Below are 19359 nucleotides of genomic sequence, written 5' to 3' on the forward strand. Positions count from 1 at the left end.
CCATTGTATAATCGTAAGGGGTTTGATTTTGGTCATACCTGAATGGTCTAGTGGTTTCCCCTACTTTCTTCAATTTGTCTGAATTTGGCAATAAGCCTCTTTCACCAGATCCCAAATAGCCAGTTAAACACTCAAAGTATTGAAAAGCATATATCTTTCTACTAAGCTATTTATTGAGTAATTATTAAATTATGGGCACCCTGCTAAGCCTTTTACATAGATTACACGATGTAGATTACATCCTGTTTCATCTTTGCAACTCACCAGGTAACATGCGAATTTTACCTGGATTTTACTTCAGATACTAGTTAGGTGAAATACCGTGTTGTATAAATGTCTACTAGGAAGAGCTAAACAGAAAAGTCACTCAAGGTTCCCTCAGCCCTTAGCCATTTTTGTAATTTTAGCCTACAAACTCAAAAGAGCAAAGCACAGGACCTTTAGATTGCTATAGTTTAAAAGATTTATTAAAAGATTTAAGACATTGCTATAACTTAAAAATTGGAAGAAAAGTTATGAACAACCTAGACAGCATATTAAAAAGCAGAGACATTACTTTGCCAACAAAGGTCCGTCTAGTCAAAGCTATGGTTTTTCCAGTAGTCATACATGGATGTGAGAGTTGGACTATAAAGAAAGCCCGAGTGCCTAAGAATTGATGCTTTTGAACTGTGGTGTTGGAGAGGACTCTTGAGAGTCCCTTGGACAGCAAGGAGATCCAACTAGTCCATCCTAAAGGATATCAGTCCTGAATATTCACTGGAAGGACCTATGCTGAAGCTGAAACTCCAGTACTTTGGCCACTTGATGCGAAGAATTGACCCATTTAAAAAGCGCCTGATGCTGGGAAAGAATGAAGGCTGGAGAAGGGGACGACAGAGGATGAGATGGTTGGATGTCTTCAACGACTCAATGGACATGAGTTTTAGTAAACTCTGGGAGTTGGTGATGGACAGGGAGGCCTGGCGTGCTGCAATCCATGGGTTTGCAGAGTTGGACACGACTGAGCGACTGAACTGACTCACTGAAAAGATTTCCATTCAAATATAGCTTCATTATCATTTTACAGAGAGTATACTTGCTAAGAAGAAACCCTCAATTTTTAAACCGGACGTGCAGGATCTAGTCTCTGTGCTTAAACTCAATCAGCACCCAGCTCAGGTGCCCTGGACTGTGGAGTAGTCTGGATGGGGTCTTGGGATGCCTCGGAACCCACGCGGTCGAGGAAAGAGGCGGGCACTAGGACCCGGAGGGAGAGTGGCAGATGCCCTCCCATTCCGGTTTTCCGGGTTTGGCGTGCTGTCAGCGGCCCTGGTCACGTGAACCTATCGTCACGTGATAGCGTCGGTGGGCCACAAGTAGGGGAATGCAGATCTGGTTCGAGTAGGGGGTTAAGGGGGTGGTGGGGCAAGATGGCGGCACACTTGTCCTACGGGCGAGTGAACCTCAATGTGCTGCGCGAGGCAGTGCGTCGCGAGCTGCGCGAGTTCCTGGACAAGTGCGCAGGAAGCAAGGTGAGGGACAGTGCGCCGCGACACCGCCGTCCGGCCTGGCCTCATCCGGTCCCTAACTGCCTGGGCTCCAAGTGTACTAGGTCTCCTAGGGCTTCCAGGGAGGAGAGCCGGCGGAAACGATAAGTCGGGGAGAGGGGCCTTTTGGTGGGGCTTCCATCGCAATGTACGCGTGGCATCGCTGTTGTTTCATGGCTGCAGAATAAGCCACCGTGTTGTCTCAGCCCTTCGTGAACCAGCTTGTGTCAGGTGCCCCTCCGGTCCAGAGAGGCGGATCCGGTGCTCCCTGCCCAGTTCCCACCCAAGATATTGGAACTGGGGAGGCGGCCACGCCCAGGAACGTAGCTGCACCAGTGTCCATTCATTACAAAAGATCATACGTGTCGTTATAGATGATATTCTCAAAAGAATTAACATGAACTACCAACACCTTGCGATCTGCTGCTCACTGGAATCGTGAGAAGTCGTAACTATCTGAGATTTTTAACGTCAGCTTACTTTAATAGTATTGTTTTTCTTGTTAGATGTTTATTAGCACCCAATTCACAATGGAATCAGAAACCGTAGATCAGGAACTTCATAGGACTTCTTTTAAGTGGTATTACCTCCCTCCTCTCCCTTTAGGATTTATCAGTCTTCTAAGTAACTGGCAATATAACTCTGAAGAGAAGAGGAAAATTGGGGAAATTCAGCAGTCAGTATTAGAAAAAATAGGACCCCAAGAGGTGGGGTGAGTGCTAGCAGCTATGGATAGAAAACAAAAGCAGGCTAAGTCTTAGGCGCCCAGTTCCAGCTCATTAAATAACTCTGAAATCTGAATGAGATCATGGATTGTATCAGTGTCAATACCCTGGTTGTAGAGTCTATTGTATTGTAATTGTCTATAGTTTTGCGAAATGTTTGCATTGGGGGAAACTGGACAAAGCATATTGGGGAGTCTCCCTGTATTGTTTCTTCAACTGAATATTTATAATTCTACAGATGTCTCAATAAAAATTCAATTTAAAAAAGAAAGAAAAGGAACTGACATTGGAGTTTAGCAGTAGAAATGCTCAGAGGATCCCAGAGCAGTGCTCAGTGAGGTCGTTCAGTCCCAGGCTGGAGACTTGACTTCTTTATGCTGTTTATATTCAAGGTCCTAATATGGCCTTGGACGTTTTTTAAGAATTAGTCTATTTATTTTTATTTTTGCTTGCGTTGGGTCTTCGTTGTGCCTGTGAGCTTTCTCTAGTTGCAGAGTTTGGGGCTACTCTCTAGTTTTGGTGTCCGGGCTGCTTCTTGCCGTGGCTTCTCTCCTTTTGGAGCACGGGCTCTCTGTGCACAGGCTCTTTAGTTGCAGCATGCAGGCTCGGTAGTTGTGGCTTGCTGGCTCTAAGGCACGTGAGCTTCAGTAGCAGCATGGGGGCTCATTAGTTGTGGTTCAAGGGCCCTTGAGCATGCAGACTTCAGTAGTTGCAGTACTTGAGCTCAGTGGTTGTGGTGCATGGGCTTAGCTGTTCCGAGGCATATAGAATCTTCCCAGACCAGAGATCAAACCCATGTCCTGTGCATGGCAAGTGGACTTCCATCCACTGTGCCACCAGGGAGTCCTGGACATGTTACTTAAACTTTCTGAGCCTTTAAAATTTTTCTCAAAATAAACTTTGTAATACCTATATCAGAGGTTTTAGTTTTTATAATTGAATTGTATGCTACTTATAAAATAGTAGGTTGAACTGTTGCATTTGACAGTTTCCATGTGGTTCAGTCTAATAATAATACCGTGACACAGATACACAGCAAACTACAGTTCCTTGTTTCCTCTAATTGTTCAGTTGCTCAGTCGTATCCAACTCTTTGCAACCCCATGGACTTTAGCACTCCAGGCTTCCCTGTCCTTCACCATCTTCTGGGGCTTGCTCAAACTCATGTTCATTAAGTCAGTGTTCCCATTCAACCATCTCGTCCTCTGTCGTCCCCTTTTCCTCCTGCCTTCAATCTTTCCCAGCATCAGGGTCTTTTCAGCTCTTCACATCAGATGGCCAAAGTCTTGGAGCTTCAGCTTCAGCATCAGTCCTTCCAATGAATATTCAGGGTTTATTTCCTTTAGGACTGACTGGTTTGATCTCCTTGCAGTCCAAGGGACTCAAGAGTCTTCTTCAGCACCACAGTTCAAAAGCCTCAGTTCTTCAGTGTTCAGCCTTCTTTATAGTCCAATTCTTGCACCTATACGTGACTACTGGAAAAACCATAGCTTTGACTAGCCTGACCTTTGTTGACAAAGTAGTGTCTCTGCTTTTTTAATATGCTGTCTAGTTTGGTCATAGCTTTTCTTCCAAGGAGCAAGTGTCTTTTAATTTCTTGCCTGCAGTGATTTTGGAGCCCAAGAAAATAAAGTCTGTCACTGTTTTCATTGTTTGCCCATGTATTATCCATGAAGTGATGGAACTAGATGCCATGATCTTTGTCTTTTGAATGTTGAGTTTTAAGCCAGCTTTTTCACTCTCTTTCATCTTCATCAAGAGGCTCTTTAGTTCCTCTTTACTTTCTGCCATAAGGGTGGTGTCATCTGCATATTTGAGGTTATTGATATTTCTCCCAGCAATCTTGATTCCACCTAGTGCTACATCCAGTCCGGCATTTCACATGATGTGCTCTGCATATAAGTTAAATAAGCAGGGTGACAATATACAACCTTGACATACTCCTTTCCCAATTTTGAACCAGTCTGTTGTTCCATGTCTGGTTCTAACTGTTGCTTCTTGACCTGTACACAGCTTTCTCAATAGGCAAGTCAGGTGGTCTGGCATTCCCATCTCTTGAAGAATTTTCCAGTTTGTTAGAATCCACACAAAGGCTTTAGCATGGTCAATAAAGCAGAAGTAGATGTTTTTCTGGAATTCTCACTTTTTTTATGATCCAGCAGAAGTTGGCAATGTGATCTCTGGTTCCTCTGCCTTTTCTAAATCCAGCTTAAATATCTGGAAGTTCTTGGTTCACATATTGTTGAAGCCTCCCTTGGAGAATTTTGAGCATTACTTTGCTAGCATGTCAAATGAGTGCAATTGTGCAGTAGTTTGAGCATTCTTTGGCATTGCCTTTCTTTGGGATTGAAATGAAAACTGACCTTTCCCAGTCCTGTGGCCACTGCTGAGTTTTCCATATTTGCTGGCATATTGAGTGCAGCACTTTAACAGCATCCTCTTTTAGGATTTGAAATAGCTTAGCTGGAATTCCATCACCTCCACTAGCTTTGTTCCTAGTGATGCTTCCTAATGCCCACTTGGCTTTGAAGGACAGTGATTAAATGTTAAGTTTCCTAGGACTGCCAGTAACATTACTTGCCTTGATGCTGGGGTTTTTTTTTTGTTTTTTTTTAAGATCCACACGATATAAATGTGACCAGAGCCAGTTACAGTCTGTTTATTCAGACTTTGGGGGCAGTAGTTCTACTATGTATGACTGCCATTTTCTGTTGATATTGTTGAAATTCTTGACATTAACTGTAATGTTCATTTCTCCCCTCTTGTAGGCAATAGTTTGGGATGAGTATCTCACTGGACCCTTTGGCCTGATTGCACAGTATTCACTGTTGAAGGTAAGTGAATTGTTCAGGTTTTGTTCAGGAATTAATAACTCTGTACTTCAGCAATAGTAAATGGCTTGCAGGGCTGTTTGGTCTTTATAAAACAGCTGCTAATGTATGGCTAACATTTTGTGTACAGTGATCCTTTGGTTAATGATTCTGTATTGATCCTGTTTGCTCTCCTTGTTGTCATTTAGTCGCTAAGTCGTGTCTGACTTTTCTGTGACCCTTTAGACTGTAGCCTACCAGGCTCCTCTGTCCATGGGATTTCCCTGGCCAGGATACTGGAATGGGTTGCCATGTCCTTCTTCAGGGGATCTTCCTGATCCAGGGATCAAACCTGCATTTCCTGCATCAGGAGGTGTACTCTTTTACCACTGAGCCACCACAGAAGTCCAGCATTATATGACTGTTACCTGGTATCTTTGATAGTTTATTGCATTAGAGTCATTTACACTCAAAGACTGTCCCAGTGACTTCATCCTGAAACCTTATTGTTAATACAGCTGGCTTTGGGAAATCTAAATTTTGAGAACAAAGCATTGATGTGCATTGACTGCAAGTGTTTCTGATGTCTGAGTCTGACTATGATACTTAAAGTTGAGTGATTTTGTTAACCTTTTGTGTATGTGTTTTCTTAGGAACATGAAGTGGAAAAAATGTTTACGCTTAAAGGAAGTCGTTTGCCAGCAGCCGATGTCAAGAATATAATTTTTTTTGTCAGACCCAGGCTAGAATTGATGGATATCATTGCTGAAAATGTGCTCAGGTATTGCAGAACTTATGTTTGTGCCAGTAGGAGTTAATCCTTCTAATGTTTTTAATGTCCTGAGCTTTTCATTGTAACCCCTTCTCTTGCCAGTGCTTCGGATAGTGGTCTTTTGCTTCTTGTTTGTTTGTTCTTATTTATTTATCTGGCCATGCTGTGTCTTAGTTGCAGCACTCGGGACCTTTGATCTTCGTTATGGCATGTGGGGTCTTCAGTTGCAGCATGCAAACTTTTTTTTTTTTTTTAATATTTATTTATTGGCTGTGCTGGGTCTTTGTTGCTGCACATGGGCTTTTTCTAGTTTCAGAGAGTGAGTTCTACTCTCTAGTTGTGATGTGTGGGCTTCTCTTTGCAGTGGCTGCTCTTGTGGAGCACGGACTCAAGGGCATGTGGGCCTCGGGTGCTGCCGCTCATGGGCTCCAGAGTGCAGGCTCTGTAGCTGTGGTGCACGGGCTTAGCTGCTCCATGACACGTGGGATATTCCCAGACCAGGAATTGAACCAGTGTTTCCTGCATTGCCAGGCAATTCCTTAACCACTGGACCATCAGGGAAGCCCATGCAAACCCTTTGTTGGGATCTAGATTCCTGACCAGGGATCCAGCCCAAGCCCCCTGCACTGGGAGAACAGAGTCTTAGACCCTGGATCACCAAAGACACCCCAGCAAGTGGTCTTTTAGAAAAACTAGGACAAACATGGAAAAATACCAAAATGGAAATAGGAAACTTGTGGCATTGTTCAAGCAGTCTGAGAGGGCAGTTATTATAAAACCGCATTCTTTTAGGACAGCTAAAAGTTTGGATATGTATCAGTAGAAAGGAGCCTGGTTTTAAAAATGAACAACAACAACAAAAAAGCCTACCTCTAATGGTTATACTGATGACAAGGTGCTTGAATTTCATAAGCAAAGTAAGAGCTGATTAAAATTTAATGTAGCATCCAGTCTAGAGAGGAAGTTCTGCCAGCTCCATCTGCACTCTGTGATATAATCGATTGATTTTAAGATTTTAAAATCTTAAAAGCCATATGGGCTATTTTGAGAAGTTCACTGTCAAGGAGAGGAGAAAGAAGAGTCAATACTGAGCTTTCATTTGAAAAGGAGTCTCTGTGGCTGCATTGGTTTGGTTAAAGAACCATTTGTTTTCAATAAGACACAGATACACTATTTCACTAAACCTCAGAGCTTCAATGCCCCTGAAAATAGTTAAAGAGAAAGCTAGAAAATGCACATATTGGCTATGCATCAATGCTGGTTTCCTGTCGGGGAAAAAAAAAGAGAGCAAGAAAGTGACTGTAACTGTTTGGGTCTGAAAGTCAATGTCATACATTTATCTCACCAGCATTTATTTAGTGCTTTCTGTGTGCGCGGCAATGGGGATAGAGTAAGTGAAATAGTCGAAGACTCTAGGGAGCTCATAAGCTAACAAATGTTCCTTCTTTTGCAGCGAAGACAGACGTGGCCCAGCAAGAGATTTCCACATTTTGTTCGTGCCACGACGTAGCTTATTGTGCGAACAGAGGTTGAAGGATCTGGGTGTTTTGGGATCCTTTATTCATAGGGAGGAGTATAGCCTAGATCTTATTCCTTTTGATGGGGATCTCCTATCGATGGAATCGGAGGGTGCGTTCAAAGTAAGTTTGGCATTTTCTGTTTTAATGTCAGGCTGTGATTTTTGCCCAATTTATGAGCTTGATGGTCATTTTCATCTCAGATGTACAGCAGAATGCTTCAGTATTTTTGCAGATTATATTCTATTATGGGTTATTATATTAGGTATAGTTTCATGTGCTGTATGTATATCCTTGTAGCTTTTTTTTTTGTACTAGTTGGTATCCGTTAGTCCCATACCCCTAATTTGTCCCTCCCCTCTTCCGTGCCCCACTGGTTTCTTGTCTTGTCTTTTTTTTGGATGGGGGGCTGTGAAGTAGAAAAGAATAGCTTTATTGCTCTGCCAGGCAAAGGGGGCCACAGTGGGCTAATGCCCTCAAAACTGTGTGTCCCCTCCTGGAGGGAGTAGTGAGGAGTTTTATAGCAATGGTCCAAAGAGGGCGTGATCAGCTTGTGGACACGCTTCTGATTGGTCAGTGGTGAGATGAGTGGAGGTCAGCATCATCAACCTTCTGATTCCAATGGGTCTGGAGTCTGCATGCTTAATGAGCAGCATACAGTTAACTTCTGCCACCTGGTGGGGGTGTCAGTAGCTGGTGTCTGGGCTTACTAAGGCTCAGGTTCTTTGTGTCTCAGCGCAGAAGGGATTCAGTGAGAGGCAAAGGGTTAGGCAAGAAGCAGAGTTATTAACATGGGACACTTGTAAGAGGTGCAGGCCGGCAGGTGGGGGCTCTGCCACCGCTAGTTGGTTTTCTGTGTCTGTAAGTCTGTTTCTGTTCTGTGTATACATTCATGGTATTGTCTTTGCAGATTTCACATGAGTGGTATCACGTAGTGTTTGTCTTTTTCTGTCTTATTTCGCTAAGCATAATATTCTCTAGGTCCATCCATGTTGCTACAAATGGCACTATTTCATTCTTTTTTAATGGATGAGTAATATTCCATTGTACACTTGCTAAGTTGCTTCAGTTATATCCAACTCTGTGTGAGCCCATGGACTGTAGGTCTGCAGGCTCCTCTGTCCATGGGATTCTCCAGATGAGAATACTGGAGTGGGTTGCCATGCCCTCCTCCAGGGGATTGAACCCATGTCTCCTGCATTGGCAGGTGGGTTCTTTACCACTAGTGCCATTTTGGAAGCCCAATATTCCATTGTGTGTGTGTGTATACAGTCACATACATTTATACATTTATATATACACACACACACACACACACACCCGCCACCCCCCCCCCCATGTCTTCATCATCCATTCATCTGTTAATGAGCACTTGGGTCGCTTCCATGTCTGTTGTAATTAGAACTCTCATGAATGTTGGGGTACATACAGTATCTTTTCAATTAGTGTTTTTATTTTTTCCAGATATATATCCGGGAGTGGGATTGCTATTTCACATGGCAATTCTAGTTTTTTAAGGAACCTTCATACTGTTTTCCATAGTGGCTGCACCAATTTATATTCCCACCAGTAGCGTGGGAGGGTTCCCTTTTCCCTTTGCTCCATACCCCCTCCAGCATTTATTATTTGTAGCCTTTTTAATGATGGCCATTTTCACTGGTGTAAGGTGGTACCTCAACGTAGTTTTGATTTGCGTTTTTCTAATAATTAGTGACATTGAGCATCTTTTCATGTACCTACTGCTGCTGCTGCTGCTGCTAAGTCGCTTCAGTCATGTCCGACTCTGTGCGACCCCATAGACGGCAGCCCACCAGGCTTCCCCGTCCCTGGGATTCTCCAGGCAAGAACACTGGCCATCAGTATATCTTTTTTGTAGAAATGTCCGTTTATACCGTATGCTTATTTTTTTTATTGGAGTGTTTATTTTTTCGTTAAGTTGTATGAGCTGTTTGTATATTTTGGAAATTAAGCCCTTGTCCATCGCCTTGTTTGAAAATAACTTCTCCCAGTTCGTATGTTGTCTTCATTTTGTGTATAGTTTCCCTTGCTTTGCAAAAGCTTATAAATTTGATTAGGTCCAATTTGTTTATCTTTGCTTTTATTTCTATTGCCTTGGGAGACTGACCTAAGAAAACATTGGTATGATTTATGTCAGAATGTTTTGCCTACATTCTCTTCTAGGAGTTTTATGGTATCACATCTTATATTTAAGTAAACATGGCACTTTTTAAACAAATTTTCTTGGTTGATTTATATTTTTGGCTGCAGTGGGTCTTTGTTGCTGCGCTAGGGGGCTAGTTGCCGCAAGCACGGGCTACTCTCTAGTTGTCTCTTGACTTAGTTTGTGATAGTTTTTGCTATGTGTACGTCTTTCTAAGTATATTCTGTACTCAGATGAGTGCACAAATCATGAGTATAAAGTTTGATGGATTTTCACAAAGTGAAAACACCTGGGACTCTGCTTAAAAAGAAAACAACAATGCTACCAGTATTCCAGAATGCCTCCTTTTGCCACTCTAGTGACTCCCCACCCTATGTGTGTCTTCTTAATGTAATCATGATTATCTGTGTTTCCTTCTTTGAATTTTGCGTATGTGACAGGGATCCTGCTGGTCTGGAGACTAGAACTTTTGAGAAGCACTGGTGGTGTGCCCAAAATTATTTGAAACTTTTTCTTCTGTATTATGTTGTTACTGTGATCACCATCTTCAAAGAGTTAACCTGAGGAAGAACTCAGTGGCACCCCTGATGAATTTTATAACCAAGAGAGTTTCTTGGCTCTTTTTTTTAAAGTCATGTTCCCCATTGTTTTGCTTACAACAGACCTCTTCCAGTGGTAGTACAGATTTCTCCACCTGCCCCCCGCCCCCAACCTAATGTTTTATATGAAACATACAGAAAAGTTGAAGCTTGAAAGAATGGTACAGTGAACACCTGTATACTCATCACCTAGATTCTGGAATTAACATTTTGCTGTATTAACTTTAAATCACGTACCTATAATGATGTACCCTGGTGTAATCAATTCACATCTGTGTAATTAATGTGACTCGGTAGCAGCTGAGGAAAACTTGCCCCAGCATGACAAAACCTGCCCAGAGGAGAGATTTCCTGTTTATTTAACCGCTGGTTTGCAAGAAAGGACAGAATTCTTTTTTGCCAAGAATTTCAAGCCCTTGGCTGTATATGTTCACTGAAGATTCTATTTTAGAAATCAAGGATTTTGCCTGGATAATAAAGCTAAGAATTCTCCTTGAATGTTAAATTCAAGTCCGATTTCTAATAGAGGTGAAGTAATTATACTTATTTATTGGATTTTAAACAGTGAGCATAATTAGGTTTTTGGTTTCTTTTTTTTTTTGGCATCAGGAGACACATGTAGACCTTTCTGTGCTTTGGGGATATGATTTTGATCGTCTTGAACGTTGTACTGTACAGAATGTGGGAATTAGAGTTCAGTTCAGTTGAATGCTCAGTCACAGGGCTTAAACTGTTTTGGCCTTCACTAGTACATGTAGGAATGAATACATAGAAAATCTGCCTACCTCCTTTTTAAACATTGCAAGATACTCTACTGTATAGGCATGTGGGACTTTGGGGTCAAAAAAACATGTATGTTTAAATGTTAATAGGTATTAGCATTTGTCCCCTCCAAAAATGTCCTCATGGCTGAAATACCAGGTGAAATTCCACAAGCACAGAATAGAGGGATATTAGGACAAATAATCACCTACCACCAGTCATATGACAGCAAAAAATTCAAGATAAATATGTATCCTCAACTTTTAAATCTTTTTTAAGAGATAGAGTTATAAAAGGAATATCTTTATAGTAATGCAGCTTTCTAAATTTAAACAATTAATACTACTTTGAGAGATGTTCTCTAATTTTTTTTTTTAATTTTGTCTTGGCTCTGCTCCGATAGGGAGTTTTAAGTAATTTTTCCATAAAGTATGTCTCTGGACATTCTTGATTTGGCTGTGTCGTATGCGGTGAAATGTTAGCATTGCCAGGCTTGGAAGAGCCACCAGGCATTACTTTCAGTGAAGACCAAGCATCCTCACAGGCTCCTTCCAGGCACAGCCCCCCTTCCTCCCTGGGGCAGAACAGATGAATTCCGCCCTCTCATCCTGAATCCCTCCAGCGTCCCCTCCCTCCTGGTTTTGGAGGCTACAGACATGTCAGGAGGGTCAGTGACGGGTGTCTGGTCCAGTGTTCCATTCTGACTTATGAGTGGATGATGATTATGAAAAGGAAAAATCCAAATGATTTCTAATTGTTATATAATAAAATAATAGAAAAATAAAATAATAAAATTATTGTTAATAAGAGCTATATGTGAATATCACTAGAAAAGCTAATAATTTTATTTATATTTTATTATTAATAATGTTAAATATTAATATTGTAAATAATGACAAAAGCTAACATAAGCACTTGTATGTTTCAGGTCCTGGGATGAAATGTTTTACGTGTGTTTTCCTCATTTAATCCATGTACTGTGTTGAATATACTCCTTCTGCAGACAATAAGGCATAGAGAAATTATCTAATTGCCCCAGGGCACCAGCTGGGCAGTGACACAGCTGAGGTTCGGAACAAGACAACCAGAGTCAGGAACCTGTGCTCCTACCAGTGTCAAAACTTCTGGAGTCTCTCCTGTCACTTCCCAGCTGTTCACTTCCTAGCTGTTTTTTTTTATTTTTAACTTTTTATTTTGTATTGGAATATAGCCAATTAACAATGTGGTTTTTTTCATTTTTATTATAATTTTCATAATTTATTGACTTTTTAGGTTTTCTTCCCTTGAGTTGTCACTTTTGTGCCACTTTTGTGTATTATGTTTATTTTTATTTCTATGTTTTATTTTCAATTAGAGAATAATTGCTTTACAATGTTGTGTTGGTTTCTGCCATACAACAACGTGAATCAGCCATAAGGATACGTATGTCCCTCCCTCTTGAGCCTCCCTCCCACCTCCCCCAGCTGGTTTGGTGTGTATTTTTGTGTCCCTTTTTCTATGCCAAAGAAGCATAATTTTGCCTGCTTTACAAAATTTACCCTGTATACTTCATAAGGCAAAATATATTTTCTGAAAATGGGATCACTCTAAAGATGTTCAGCTGCCCCTTTTTCATTTCTCAAGATGTTATGGCCTTCAGTCGGCATCATTGTGTGAAAATCTGTGTCATGTTTGTAAAGACTGCTGCGTATCCCATTGTGAGGTCACCTGGGATTCTGGGACTTGTGCACTCGTGGGCATCGCCACGTGGCCTCCCGCAGTGCCCTCCTAGCCTCTGCACTCGCCACTGTGAGTGAGGGAGCCTGGTTCCCTTCTCAGTCTTTCTTGGTAGTAGTGGTCTAGTCAATAAGTCATGTCCAACTCTTTGTTACCCCTTGGACTGTAGCCCGCCAGGCTCCTCATCCATGGGATTCTCCAGGCAAGAACACTGGAGTGGGTTGCCATTTCCTCCTCCAGGGGATCTTCCTGATCCTGCTTGCCAGGCAGATTCTTTACCACTGAGCCATATGGAAAGCCCGTAAAATCTTTTCTAATCAGTAGCTTATTCAAGAGCTGGTAAACTAGGAGGAGTGCCTTCCAGAAGGCTCTGCCCTGGGAGAATTGCTTCCGTAGCTGTCCCCTGATGGCAGAGCTCTTGGGCTCCTGGCCTGGGCTGCCAAACAGCAGCTTCGTAAACTGGACCCCAGTTTGCAGCTTCCTGGCAAAGTGGGGAAGTGGAACCCATCTTACCCAGTGGCTGCCAAGTCCCACCACCAGACGGAGGCAGGCACCACAAGGCACCCAGGTGACCGTGACTGTAACTAGCCCTTCCTCTCCACAGGAGTGCTATCTGGAAAGTGACCAGACCAGCCTGTACCACGCAGCCAAGGGGCTGATGACCCTGCAAGCTCTGTACGGGACTATCCCCCAGATCTTTGGGAAAGGAGAGTGCGCCCGGGTGAGAAACGGGAGATGCTTCTGGTGGTGGACCAAGGGCCCCCTGGTGCCTGGGAGGGGGAGGAGTGGGAATCTGTTTTGATTTGAAAATTCGCATACTTGCTAAAATTTCTTTATAGCTCCCAAATTGGCACAGTGCTCTGCAGATACGCTCAGGGAAGCAGTAATTTGTATCATCCAGTAATTGAAGTTGCGCATGTTCTCAGCTGAGATCACAGCAAGCAACGCTCTGCCTTCAACTCATACCATGAACAAGTGTGATTTTTGCCACTATACTGCCGTGCAGTACTCATTGCCACTTTTGTGTGTGTGTGTGCATTTTTGTGCCTTTTTTTTTTTCAGTTGGTGATTTCACTGTTAAAATGGCCCCCAGCGGTGGTGCGGAAGTGCTATCCAGTTTTCAGAATGTAGGAAGGCTATGATGGGCCTTTAGGGAGAAAACTCATATTAGATGAGCTTCATTTAGTGTAAATGATAGTGTTGGAGAATCAACAGCATATATTTAATGTCTTTAAATAGAACACACATAAAACAAGATTATATATTGATCAGATGATGAAAGTGTTGTAATCAGAGACTCAGGGAGCCCTCACCCTAATGGCCCTGCAGAGCGGTGGTTCAGTATTCACTGATTCAGCATTCATGGTGACTTTATAGAATAGAACTTCCGTGAATAATAGAAATAGACTCTGATTTTATGCCTCGTTGAGAAATAGCTGTTAAAGTGTAAGCACTGGAATGGGCATCCAACATGGAGTGGTTTTCTGTCACTGTTTATTTCTTGTCCATCTCACTCTTCCACCATTTTTCTCCAGTTTTTACTTTTTTGATACTTTCCATTTTTAGCTGTTGTTTTTTTTTTTGGCTGTGCCATGTGGCACATGGATATTAGTTCCCTGATCAGGGATCAAACCTGGGCCCCTTGCAGTGGAAGTGCAGAGTCTTAACTATTGGATCACTAGGGAAGTTCTAGCCAATTTTTTTTTTTTTTTTTTTAGTCCTAGCCAGGTTTTTAAATCTGCTTATGCCCAGGAGAGTCCCACCTGACCCCATGTTTTGTTTCCAGCAAGTGGCCAATATGATGATCAGGATGAAGAGAGAGTTTACAGGAAGCCAGAATTCAATATTCCCCGTGTTTGATAATCTCTTGTTGCTTGATCGGAACGTGGATTTGTTATCGCCTCTCGCCACTCAGCTTACATACGAAGGACTCATTGATGAAATTTATGGCATTCAGAACAGTGAGTAAAGTAACCCTGCCTTTTACCAATAGGTAATCTGATAGGAATATCCAAAAGACCAGTTGAAATTTTTTTTCAAAGAAAAACCCATATTCTAAGCAGTATTTATTATAGTGGACAGAGAAGAAAAAATATGCCGAAATTGTAATTCAAAAGACCATTTTTTTTTCAGGAGACACTTCCTTTCTAAATAACTCAGTATTTGGAAAAATTAAAATGCTGACTTTAGACACTAGGATTCAGTGACATCTGAGCACACTGTCCTTGTTGGTCACACATAGGCTGGCGAGTGTTTACTGCACAGGGCTCTGTGTGCCCCCTGTGAGCAGAGGCCCAGGGCTAAATGCAGGTGGCCCTGCAGTTGGAGAACATAGATTCCAAGGTGGGCAGTCATTCAGGAAAGCTTATGGACGAGGTGGCTTTTGTACTGGATTTGGAAAGATGGGTAGAATATAGGGGGGTGTTGCTGGTGAGGGGCAGTCAGCATAATACCTGTGGGGAACCATGGGGCAAATAGCTTGCTGAGGCAGGGGGCACAGCTGGGTACATTCTGGGAGAAAGGTGATAGATAACAGGAGGTTGGAGACACTTGATGATAGACTTGAAGGCCTACTAGAGTTAGGCTTAACAGACAGTTGGGGTCAGAGATCACAAGTGTGTTTTATTTGGTTTTGACCGCATGATTTGTGCCTGTTTCTGTCACTGTTTAAAATTGGAGAAGACTGTAATAATGATCTTGATGTATTCCATATCTTTAAAAACCTATGAGGCTCTGGCAACCCCATGACCACATTCCTATGTGGCAGCTGGTGCCCAGTGAATATCCCTTCTTTAGACAGGCCCTTCTCTCTAGAATACCACAGACTCCACCACTCCTGTCCCATCCAGGCCTCCTTCCCTCATTTACATGAGCCCCAGTCTCTTTTGGCATCCTGAATTATATCACAGGGAGCCAAGGAAGAGCCTTGGAGGAAAGCATGGAGGCAGAAAGCCAGCTGGTGGTGGCCAGGGCTCAGGAAAAGGGTGGGGAGTCAACTCCTGTTGGGTACGGGATTTCCTCTGGGTTTTTTGTTTTTTAATTTTTTGGTTGCACCACAAGGCATGCAGTATCTTAGTTTAGCAAGTAGGAATTGAACCCGCACCCCCTGAAGTGGAAGCATGGAGTCTTAACCATTGGACTGCCAGGGAAGTCCCAGGGTTTTCTTTTGGGATAAAAAAAGTTCTGGAACTAGAGACCAGCTGTGGTTGTAGAAAGTTGTGTATGTAATAAATGCTTTTGTAAAATGGTTAAAATGGGTAAGTTTTATGTTAGGTGTATTCTACCATAAGAATGCATGGAGAGCAGATGGATAGATGGATGGCCAAGAGAGTAGATGAAGACACAGCCATGAAGAGGGGTTTCCACAAAGCAGAGTCTTTAATGATAAGGCTGTAAAAAGTCTTATTTTTCCAAAATTAGGCTTTTTTTTTTTTTTTGGCTGTGTTGAGTCTTTTCTGTGGTGCAGGGGCTCAGTAGTTGCAGTACATGGGGTTAGTTGCCCTGCAGCATGTGGGATCCCAGTTCCCCGTCCAGGGATCAAACCCAAGATCCCTGCATTGGAAGGCAGATTCCTAACCACTGGACCACCCGGGGAAGTCACCAAGAGATGGCATCTTGAATACTTCTAAAAACTCCATTTCATGGACAGAGGAGTTCTATGCTAGATAGTAGGTGGGAATCAAAGAAATGAGGGAGCCCCTCCTCTCATGGTTGCAGAGAGCAAACACCTAAGAGACCTTTAGAAGGAGCTAGGGTTTAGGGCAGGGAGGTGGCCTGGGGAGTGAGGGGAGGCCATGTAAGATAGGTGAGAGGTAGGAAGGGATTCTCCAAGAAGAGAAGGAATATGTGTAAATTCAGTTTCTTGGCAGCAAGGTTTGTTTTTTGTTTTTTTGTGTTTTTTTTTTTTATAATATAAGTCAAATGTTGATTAAGGGAAAATTGAAAAAATAAAGAAGGAAAACATACATCTTCCATGATGCCTGAAATCCTGCCCCTAAACTTTGGGACAACGTTAATATTTTGGTGTATTTCCTCATAGTCATTTTTTCTATTAAGAGTTTGTTTTCAGTTAACAAAACGACTGAGCAACTTCACTTTCACTTTTCACTTTCATGCATTGGAGAAGGAAATGGCAACCCACTCTAGTGTTCTTGCCTGGAGAATCCCAGGGACGGGGAAGCCTGATGGGCTGCCGTCTGTGGGGTCGCACAGAGTTGGACACGAGTGAAGTGACTTAGCAGCAGCAGCAGCAGAATCAGCTTGTACAAATTATTCTGAAAAATTTTGGGGGGGTGGGTTGTGGGAGCCCACGCAGCTTGTGGGGTATCTTAGTTCCTTGACCAGATTTTGATTGAACCTGGATTGAACCCAGGTCTTCACAGAGAAAGCGCTGAGTCCTAACCACTGGACTAGGTACAGGGATTCCCTGAACCTCGTTTTTGATTTGGTATGAGATGAGCATTTTCTCAGCATATGTATAATTTTAATAGCTTAATTAAAGTCCATAATATATATTATACCATGGTTTGTACAACCATTCCCCTAATGGTGGGCAATTTATGTTTGGGTTTCTTTTTTTTTAATGGTTATAAAGGCATCTGTGTACATAATTTTTTTTCATATACTATATTTCTTCCTCTGCATTCTCTGATGCAGGATTTAGGGGTCAGAAGTATTAATGTTATAAGGTCCTTGATTCATACTGCCAAGCTTCTTAGAGTTAAACCAGTTTATATGCTAAGGCAACTCGTAAGAGCATGTAGGGTATTTCTGGAAATGACTAAGTTGGTTTGGAGGGAACACAGGTGGGAGAAGTGGATTAAGGCTACTTAGTGGAGGAACTGGATGCTGTGTTTTGTATGTTTGTTTATAATGCTCATTGCAACCCACCAACTTGATTTCATGATCCACTAACAGGACATGACGTACAGTTTGAAAAACACCATAAGATAATGGGAGAGATCCTTGTAAAATTTTTTTAAGTGAAAACATAACCCATCCCTGAATAAGTTTAGAAAGTAACTAAACATTGCTGCAGTGATTTAGATAGGTGACTCCAAAGAAAAGTGGAACCATGATGTTAATATTGAAGAGTGACTGCATTCTGTACTGTGATTGTGGAAAAATCAGAGCCTCAGTGCCATGCACCATTTTTTATAAAGCCGGCTTCCACCCTCTTCTGAGTTGGAAAATTCTATTTAGTGCCTGAGCTAAACTGGTTCTTCCATTAAACGCACTCAGGGCCTTGTTCCCTTCCGCTGTTTTTCAGGTTATGTGAAATTACCTCCGGAGAAATTCGCACCTAAAAAACAGGGCGATGGTGGTAAGGACCTTCCTACGGAAGCAAAGAAGCTTCAGCTGAATTCTGCAGAGGAGCTGTACGCTGAGATCAGAGATAAAAACTTCAATGCTGTGGGCTCCGTGCTTAGCAAGAAAGCAAAGGTGATCTCTGCAGCATTCGAGGTGAGATGGTTTGGTTGTTACCCAGCTTCTGTAGGTCACAGGCTAGACTGCCCACCCCTCCTAGCGAGCAAGGACTGCCAAAGTGCAGCCACTGAGCAGGGCTGCAGTTCTGAGCAACTGTGGGCTCAGCCACTGGAGAACCCAAGGTTTTCTTTCTTTTTTTTTTTTAAATATATGCACCTTCATTCATTCATTCTGCACTTCGTAGCATGCAGGATCTTAGTTCCCCAATCAGGGCTGGAACCCCTGCCCCTGCATTGGAAGCAAGGAGTTCTAACCTCTGGAGCACCAGGGAAATCCCCGCCAAGGTTTTCTTTTTAAACTTCTCCCCAGACCTATGAGAAAAGGTGTTTTTCTCTTTCAGGGAGAGAAAGGGGTAGTATTTTGAGTTTACAAGCGTTCACCATAAATATTTGTTTTACCTTCTTTGTAATTGTTTCCCATCTCTCTTAAGAGGAAGCCAGCTGTACTCTAAATTTAAGATCCTCTATAATAGAACTTGCAATTTGGGCCAATAGCTCCCAGTTTAGCCAACATGCCAATGGCAAGGGAACTCTGCAGATGCAGGAGGTGATAATAAGAGCGAAATCCCAGGAGCCCAGAGCTTTTAAATGGATGGCTTCATTATCACCTTCCTGCCTCCTCTTGCCCAGCCACTGGTTTATTCTTGGTTAAGCTCATTTTTGAAATGGGAATTCAGTAAGATGCTGAACTCTGCGTGTTTAGTCTTTGGAAACATGTATTAGGAGAACTTTGAAGACTGATTTTTTTTCACTGAGTGTGTATTTCCAGGTTTCATCTTTATTTTTTTTAGTGTTTTTTTTTTTTTTTTAACGTGGACCATTTAAAAAATCTTTATTGAACTTATTACCGTTTTTGCTTCTGTTGTTTATGTTCTGGTTTTTTGGCCATGAGGCATGTGTGATTCGACCAGGGATCAAACCCACACCCCCTGCATGGGAAGGTGAAGTCTTAAAACACTGGACATACCTGGGAGGTCCCTAGGTTCATCTTTGTTAGGATTCGTTAATTGATTTTCTTCAATTTTCTGAGTTACTTGCTTTACAATTACTAAACTTTGCAAAAAAAAAGAAAAATTTCTCACCACGAAGTAAGGTTCTTTTTATCCGTGGATAATATTCAAGATTGAGGTTCAGCAGTAAGAATGGATTTTTTTTCTGTTACAGAGGAAACTTTTTGCTATTTATGTTCCCCTCTTAATATAATGTCTTCATTTTAATTTTTTACTCAGAAATGTTTCTGGATAACCTACTATCGTCCCCCACAAATACTAATCACAATATT

At 42.2% G+C, this 19359-nt stretch overlaps 1 protein-coding gene across 1 annotated transcript in view; it reads left to right on the plus strand.

Annotated features, from left to right (window-relative positions):
- Nucleotides 1-1332: 1332 nt before the first annotated feature.
- VPS33A (VPS33A core subunit of CORVET and HOPS complexes) overlaps nt 1333-19359 on the plus strand; it is a 29617-nt gene continuing 11590 nt past the window's right edge. Inside the window, exons 1-7 of the mRNA XM_061384719.1 lie at nt 1333-1514; nt 5023-5088; nt 5718-5845; nt 7290-7476; nt 13196-13312; nt 14378-14552; nt 17861-18054. Coding sequence (XP_061240703.1) covers nt 1413-1514; nt 5023-5088; nt 5718-5845; nt 7290-7476; nt 13196-13312; nt 14378-14552; nt 17861-18054 — 969 coding nt within the window. The 5' untranslated portion in view covers nt 1333-1412. The remainder of the gene's footprint in view (nt 1515-5022; nt 5089-5717; nt 5846-7289; nt 7477-13195; nt 13313-14377; nt 14553-17860; nt 18055-19359) is intronic.

This window comes from Bos javanicus, chromosome 17, assembly GCF_032452875.1.
Source record: "Bos javanicus breed banteng chromosome 17, ARS-OSU_banteng_1.0, whole genome shotgun sequence".
NCBI classification, from domain to species: Eukaryota; Metazoa; Chordata; class Mammalia; order Artiodactyla; family Bovidae; genus Bos; species Bos javanicus.